Source organism: Myotis brandtii, unplaced genomic scaffold, assembly GCF_000412655.1.
Source record: "Myotis brandtii unplaced genomic scaffold, ASM41265v1 scaffold150, whole genome shotgun sequence".
Classification (NCBI taxonomy): Eukaryota; Metazoa; Chordata; class Mammalia; order Chiroptera; family Vespertilionidae; genus Myotis; species Myotis brandtii.
The window spans coordinates 148,061-156,092 of NW_005355411.1; the positions used below are offsets into that span (position 1 = coordinate 148,061).

At 48.3% G+C, this 8,032-nt stretch overlaps 1 protein-coding gene across 1 annotated transcript in view; it reads right to left on the minus strand.

Annotated features, from left to right (window-relative positions):
• The window catches only part of LOC102261852 (zinc finger protein 271-like), a 50,126-nt gene that overhangs the window by 11,660 nt on the left and 30,434 nt on the right, over positions 1-8,032 (minus strand). Inside the window, 3 exon segments of the mRNA XM_014535756.1 lie at positions 551-677; positions 1,541-1,655; positions 1,657-1,795. Of these exon segments, the coding sequence (XP_014391242.1) occupies positions 551-677; positions 1,541-1,655; positions 1,657-1,724 (310 nt within the window). The 5' untranslated portion in view covers positions 1,725-1,795.

Genomic DNA, 8,032 nt, shown 5'->3' on the forward strand with positions numbered 1-8,032 from the left:
GGCTGAAAGCTGGTTTCTGGGGTTTTGTTTAGCTTCTACATTTGCAACATAGTACATAGTTGCTTAGAATTGCAACTCAGAGGCCGGCAAGTCAGGTGGGGAATGTTGGAGTCCGCAGTCACTGGAGCAAGCAAGCCTCATGTTCGCTTCCAGCTGCCTGGCTGCCGGCTGCCATCTTGGCTGACAGTTAATTTGCATAAAGGTATGCTGATTAGCCAATGGGAAGGGTAGCGGTCGTACGCTAATTACCATGTTTCTCTTTTATTAGTGTAGATGCTTTCCTCACTGATCAAGGTGGAATCCCTTAAGCTTCATGCAACATTACCAAGTACTTCCTTATGAATACAGTACAGCGGGGAGTATTGGGACTTCAGGAATAGAAGGGAGCAGTGGAAACAGACCAACCCTCCCCAGGACAGCAACTACCCAGGATACTGGAAAAATCAAGCAGTACCACAGTCTACCTGGGAGGACAGAGCACACCGTGAGGGATGGGGCCTAGGAAATCGCAAAGCCAAGTCCAGGTCACTGGTGAGAGTGAGGGTCTTACCCAGGGAGGATAGAAGTTCAAAGTTCTCCAGCATCACATTCAGGTACAGCTGTCTCTGACTCTCATCAAGAAGGTTCCATTCCTTCCTGGAGAAGTACAGGGCAATGTCCTCAAAGGTCACGCCAACCTGTCAGAATGGAGACAATTGAACCCAGAGCTGTCTCTCTGAGAACCTGACATCCTACTCCTTACACACCTTCCCTACCCTCAACCTCCTCCTTAGTGTGGACACCAGGCCCTACTGCCAGTGCAGGCTGCTCTCTCATCACAGTCCCATTAATCCCTCAGCAGAGCAGCTGGGTTGGGTGGGAAGGATTAGGGAAGGGGAGGGGAGAGGGCAATGCCATTTAAGGTCTGGGCGATGCCTGCAGAGCCCCAGCCTTCCTGCCAAGCAACACCACTGCAGTCTCCTAGATCCTGCCTCCAAGACAAAGCCAAGCAAGCCAAGTGTGGGTTTATGCTTCACCGTTAAGTCCCCACAGCAGGTCCCAGGGACCATCAGCTCACACTTCCTCCAGATGTGCACACCACTGTGTAATGTTCATCCCCTTCCCATCTTCAGTCCCCAGGTTCACTCCCTCAGCTCTGCCCCCTTCCTGCTCCAATGCCACTGGATCTCGCTGGACTCACCCGTGAACTTGGCATATGGCGTGTAGAGAGCTTGTAGTCCAGCCGGATCCAGGCCCACCCCAGGCCCCTGACGGACCCACAGCCCGGAAAGCCCCGAATGAGTCTGTGACGTCCTCCCGCAGCCTCTGATCTTTCCGTCAATACTCACAGCCCACATCCTCAGGGACCTTCAGATGCAAGTCACCCCTGTCCTCTCTGCCCTGCACTTGCTGTGTCCTCAGAAGCCACAACACTCCTCTCTCCCCTCCACCTTCCTCACGGTCCTCCACGCGGGACTGAGCTGCAGGACGGGACAGGCGCCCTCCCCAGGCTGTGGTGTCTGTGTGAGGAGGCGGTGAGGGCCTGGGGGACTCGACTCACCTCAGCCCGTCTCCTCAGCGGGGGCGCCGCCATTGCCCTCTGTGGGCTGAGCGGGGCGGAAGCGGCGGGAGTAGGAGCCGCTGCAGGAACGGCGGTCCTTGTCCCGGCCCTGGGCGGGTCTGGTGGCGACTGGGAGCTTCAATCCCAAGTGTGAGCTGTGAGCACCACTGGAGGCTCCGACCATGGCCTGTGAGGCACGGAGCACCACTCTCCGGCCTTCTCCTCGGGACTGTGCGACCAGGAAATCCCGACCCCCTGAGGCAGAACTGAGAGAAGACAAAACCCCGCCAGGAGGACTAGTCCCTCCCCACAGAAATGGCCAAAGGAAAATGCCTTTTCTGAGTCTCCATTGGCTCAGCCTGGTGGCATTCCATGCATGGCCTTCTGGGTAATGTAGTTCCTAGGCTCCAAGTCTAGAATACCGTATTTCCTGGGCTGATTCCAGGAATGGATTTGGGGGCAAATAGCCCAAGAAAACACCAAGTATATTCAGGCTCCTCCAGCGCCTTTAGGGGAGGTGATTTCCGGGGCAAGTTTGTTTCTCCTGCACCTGCCTGGCTTCCTTCAGCTACTGGTTTTGCATACCTTTCTTCAGGACCAGCTCTTTCTGAATGACAGGCATTGTGTCTTCATTCTGGACACTAGGCATGTGTATCCCTCAAGTCAAATGTAGCTGGGGGCTGCGGGGGCGGCGGGGGGCCGGCAGAGGGAGGTTGCTCAAGTCTCTAACTGCCTCTAACCTGCCTCCATTGAATCCATTATACAAAGTTAATTCACAAAACAGACACTCATACTTAAGAGCATTTGCTTCTGATGCCATCAGAGGTGTTAGCTCTGCCTGGGCTGCAGTGTGGATAAGATGGCCAAGAGAAATATGAAAAGATGCTTAAAGTCACAGATCACCAGAGAGAAGCAAATTATAGCAACAATTAGTTAACACCCCACCATTTTCAGAATGGCTGCCATCAACAAATCAACAAATGACAAGTGCTGGGGAGGATGTGGAAAAAAGGGAACCCCAGTACACTGCTGGTAGGAATGCAAACTGGTGCAGGCATTATGCAAATCAATATGGACTTTCCTCAAAAAATTTAGTATGGAACTTCCATTTGATCCAGTGATTCAACTTCTAGGAATATATCGTAAGAAACCTCAAACAAACAGATAGAATGTATGCACCCTTATGCTGATAGCAGACAATTTAGATGAGTGGATCAAAAAGCTGTAATAGCCCTGACCGGTTTGGCTCAGTGGATAGAGCGTCAGTCTGTGGACTGAAGGGTCTTGGGTTCGATTCTGACCAAGGGCACATCCCCAGTCGGGGGTATGCAAGAGGCAGCTGATCGATGTTTCGCTCTCATCGATGTTTCTAGCTCTCTATCCCTCTCCCTTCCTCTCTGTAAAAAATCAATAAAATATATATATATATAAAAAAAAAAGCTGTGATACAACCCTAGCTGGTTTGGTGCAGTGGATAGAGCATCACTCTGCAGATGAAGGGTCCCAGGTTCAATTTAGGCCAAGAGCACATGCCCAGATTATAGGCTTGATTCCATAGTGCACAGGAGGCAGCCAATCAATGATTTTCTCTTATCATTGATTTTTCTCTCTCCACCTTTCGTTTCTTCTCTAAAATAAAATAAAAAATTATTTTTTAAAAAAACCTTTGGTACATTTACACCATGGAATACTCTGCAGCAGTAAAAAAGAAGAATCTTTACCTTTACAGACAGCATAGAGGGACCTGGAGAGCATCATACCAAGCAAAATAAGTCAGTCAGAGAACAACAAGTATCACTTGATCTCACTCATATATGAAATTTAATTAACAAAATAAAGTGGTGAAAGGAGTGGATTCAGACACATGGAAGCATGGAATGAAGTGCAGAATCTCAGAGGGAGGGAATGGTAGGGGGTGAAGAAGGGGGTCCCGCGGGGGTGAGGCCGATGGAGTCCTAACGAAGCATGCCCGACTCCGGAGACCAGGTTCAGTGACGCAGATCCAAGTTTATTGTGTGAGTGCAGCAACATATATAACATTCCAGACCAATCAGAAGTTTACAACATCCATAGGGCAACCAATAGTAGGAAAGATCAGGGTACTATGTAGGGGCTCTAGGGGGTCTGCTCAGGCGGGCGATGCCACTTCCTGGTGTGCCGAGGAAGCTTGTACAGGCGGAGTGTGCTCACGCCATTGCATCTGCCACAGCACTGAGATAAATCTCCTGAGCTCTTCCTACAAGGGGGGAAAAAAAAAGAAAGAAAAGAAACAGCCTCTGGTGAGGATTAAACACACACATACAAACACACAAACAAAACAAAGTCACCTGAGCCTTGAGCATTGTCTTCTGTTCTCTGAATGCAATGGGAAAGCTCTAGCTTGCTGTGTTCTGAGTCTGCTCTAAATTTGTGTTTATTAATCTGTGTTCAGTCAGTGGAATCCCTGGAAATGCTGATACCCCTCCAGGTAACCTTCTCCTGCTTCACATGAGTCAATTGCTTTTGGTGATGTTGTAAGAAATGCCCAAACTTGTGGAGAATTTTTCGAAGTTTATGTGACTCAAGTAGGCAACTCTGCCTGGAAGCAGAATAACAACAGGTTGTGTAATGCTCATAAAATAGCAGCTTTGCACCTTTTTTATACATTAGACTCAAAGGAGAACACATAAGTGGGTTACACGACATTCACTGGTGATAAATTAGGGGGGAGAGCTAAGGAGGGAAATTTTTCAGATTGGATAAAAACTAAAAAAAAATAGACATCAACTTCTTTTTAAGTTTATCAATTAATTAACAGTTAATATTTAACCTGAGAACAATAATAATCGGGGCTCTGTGATCTTCTGTGTTGGGAGATGGTGCTCTTAGGAGGCTGTGAAACAGAAATGTCTCTGAAAATCCAAAGGTATGTCATCCCAGATGTAAAAAGACAACAGACAGGCTCAAGAAGGCAAAATTTGCTCTTTGCAAAAAAATAAAAAACAAAAATCAGACTAGAACATAACTACCCCTGTGACTAGCTTTTACTTAGAAAGTTATAATTTCAAAGCATCCTCTATGGTTACTTTTAGCCTCTGAGTTTGCAAGATTGGCTATACCATGCCTGGCTCCCAGAGATTGCTAGGTTTACTATGTGCCATGATTTTTGTCCATACTGGGGAGTTAGAGCCTGTGGGTTGAGGAGGAAATTCAATGAGTGGTTTATTAACTCCAGGACCCATTGCTGACTTCCTCAGGTACACAATGCCCCTAGTATTGCTGATGTCCCTTTATTTGGTCTCCTAGAACAGCGTTCAGCAAACTGCGGCTCTCGAGCCACATGCGGCTCTTTGGCCCCTTGAGTGTGGCTCTTCCACAAAATACCGACTCCTGCGCATGGGCCACGAAGTTTCAATGGCACTGTATGTGCGCGCCCGCACGTGGTATTTTGTGGAAGAGCCACACTCAAGGGGCCAAAGAGCCGCATGTGGCTTGCGAGCCGCAGTTTGCCGACAACGTTCCTAGAAGTAGTCACTCTTCAGGTCAATAAAGCCTTAGGTTCTAAATGTGGTCGAGGTATTTGTAAGGACAAGAAACAGGTCTGTTTCTTTGCTGTGGCCTTCCACAATTTATGAGAAGCACCTGCTAATTAAACACCATGATTGTTGGCTCCTCTAATTCACACAGCTCCTCTGTTCAAACCGCTGAACAACTTAAGCTACTCTCAATGCTCCAGTCTTACATACCCCTCCTTCCTGCTGTGGTCACAGCCCTGGGATATTTTGGACCAAGGGGTCTCTAGTTAGTAGAAAGTTTCCTTCCCTTCACCCCTTCAAACAAGCCTCTTTAGCACTCATCATAGCTTTTGCTCTAGTCATATTTTATAGGCTTGGGAAAAATACTGATGCCACACCTCCCTAGCGCATCTAGAATACTGTCGCCTGGAAAGCAAACAAGCTGTAACTTTTAAAGACAGCCCCTCATTTCTGCACAACTTCAGCTCAGCCCAAGGCCCATCCATTCCTTGTCTCTTAGCAACAGCCACTGTTGAAAAGCAGAAGCCACACTTCCTTCCTTGCCCGGTAGTGACTAATACTTGGCCCTTTCCTCTCTTGGAAAGTAAGATAAATTTCCTCTCTGCATGGCTTCTTTTAGGTGTGAAATCTTTCACAGCCAGCATCACAGGCCAAACCCTAAAGGTATTCCTTTCTTCTAAGGAGTTAAATGGAGTGACTGTGAAAGATGAGGGCAATGACATTGTAAAGGCAAAATAATATTGACTTCTTCTTTTCAAGGTTCTTTGGTTGGCCTCATAATTAAACTGATACAATACAGGTTAACAGGGTAAAACAATAAAAAAGTTATTAACATGTATACCTGCTGTATATATGGAAAAGATTTAAAAACAAAAAACGGAGTAACAGGCCAAAATGGCAAACACCATCATCTGAAACACCTTCACCTACAGTCAGAAAATGTGTGTGGAGGGTTAGTTAGGATGGATTGTCAGGAAAAGCACAGTAAGGACCTCAGTTGTGGCCCAGTGTACTGTGCACTGCGGTGAGGGCTTCTACCTACAAGGACTCTATTCCAACCCAAAGACACAGGGTGCAGACATAGGAGACTGGGAAGGAGGACGTCGGTCCAGAACATCATCCTGGTTGTAGGGAAAACATGATGTGAGCCACTGTCTCATTCAGCCAGTAGGGATATACAGGACAGAATCACATGGGCAGTGAATGCTATGCATGAGTAAGAGTAGAGCACCAGTCCAATGAGCCCAGGATCCTGTAGGATTCCAACATCACTTCCAAATATTAGGTCCCCAAATTCATGTCCAATTGTATCCACTCCTGCAGGGTGAATGTCAGTGCCACATAGGAACATCATTTGAAGGGTCAAACTGAGGCAAGAAATTCATCAGTGGATGGGATCACAGCATGACACCCAACACGCAGGCACTGACACAGAGACCCAGGCCTAATTACCGAGGTCACCTGAGGGTCAAACTCTGTGCTGGGATCAAAGGGGAGGCACACAAACAGCAGCTCACTCTGTAAGCAGGTTCCCCTGGAGAAACCACTGCACTGAGAAATGATGGCGTTCCCCTGAGCACGGGGAGGCCAAGGGTATGTGATCTCAGGTGTAAAGGGAAGGGGAGGAAACGCATAACTGCAACCAGGGAAACAGGAGCTGCAGCTGAGCCACTCTGGTCCTCAGACTGTACCTACTCCAGTGAGGCTGCACATCAGTGGTAGAGACTGTGTCTGACGCTGGAGAAAATAATGGTTAAAATCAAGCCATGTGGGAGAAACCAAGATGGTGGCATAGGTCAACACCGGAGACTGCTGCCTCGCACAACCACTTCAAAAATACAACTAAAAGACATAACGGACATCATCCAGAACCACAGGAAGGCTGGCTGAGTGGAATTTCTACAACTAGAAGGAAAGAGAAAAGCATACTGAGACTCAGAGGAGGTGCGGTGCTGAAGTAAATACAAAGGTGCGGAGGTGCATGCAGAAAGGGCTGGCGGCTGAGGGCGCGGTTGTCTTTTTCAATTGGGAGGGAGTTTCAGGCTCTGAGCTCCAGTTCCGGGCGAGTCTCTGGGGACCCAGACTCATACGGGAGAAACGGGACTGTCTGGCATCGGTCGGAACTCCAAGGCAGCTTTCTCTCGGAGGCACTCGCAGCGATTGCCAGGACCTCTAAAGGCAGGACTGAGAGCAGCCATGCTGCTGGCTCCGCCCGCCCTGTTGATCCCCTGGGACCCGCCCTGCCCAAGCTGTGTATGGAGGCTTTTGCATATGAAAGGTCCGGCCCTTTGTGTAGTGGTCAAGCGGAATGAAGTGAACTAGAAGAGGATGTTCTGCCAGGAAAAGGCGGGAGCCTGCAATCGGGCCACATCAGAACAAAGTCTTGCAAGCAAGACTTATTGTTCAGAGGCAGAACTTTCCTTGAGGTGATAAATAGCCCATGAGGGCATGGAAAGCCAGGGAGGGTGCACTGCTGCAGGTGGAAAGAGTCTTTGTATAACATAGGAAATTAATAGTTAAATGTATAACTTAGCTCAGATGATCTCATAAGCATGCTTGTTAATCATTGTCACTTGCTGTACTCCATTGTTATTTGCTGTACTCCCCCAAATAAAAGCCATGAGGGCTTTGGGGGCATTGCTACTTGCCTGACTAGCAATAGCCCTCTGCTCTCTAACTTCATCCTGCACGCCAAGCTTGCCTCAGTGTCTCCGTTCACAAAGAATATCAACACTTTGTAATCTGAAAATTACTTAACAAACTGCAGCTGCCCCAAGGCCCCAGGGCAACTTGCATTGCTTTACAGCTGGCTTCTGCTGGTTAGCCACAGGCAGAGGCTAGATTAGCACCTCCTTAGATCCAAGAGCCACTGTACCCAGTGGTCAGAGTGGGACTTTCCAATTACAACTCCTCATATCTATAAGGGACACACACAGGGGGCAGACTCAGTGAGCCCCAAAGCCCCACTGAAGCAAGT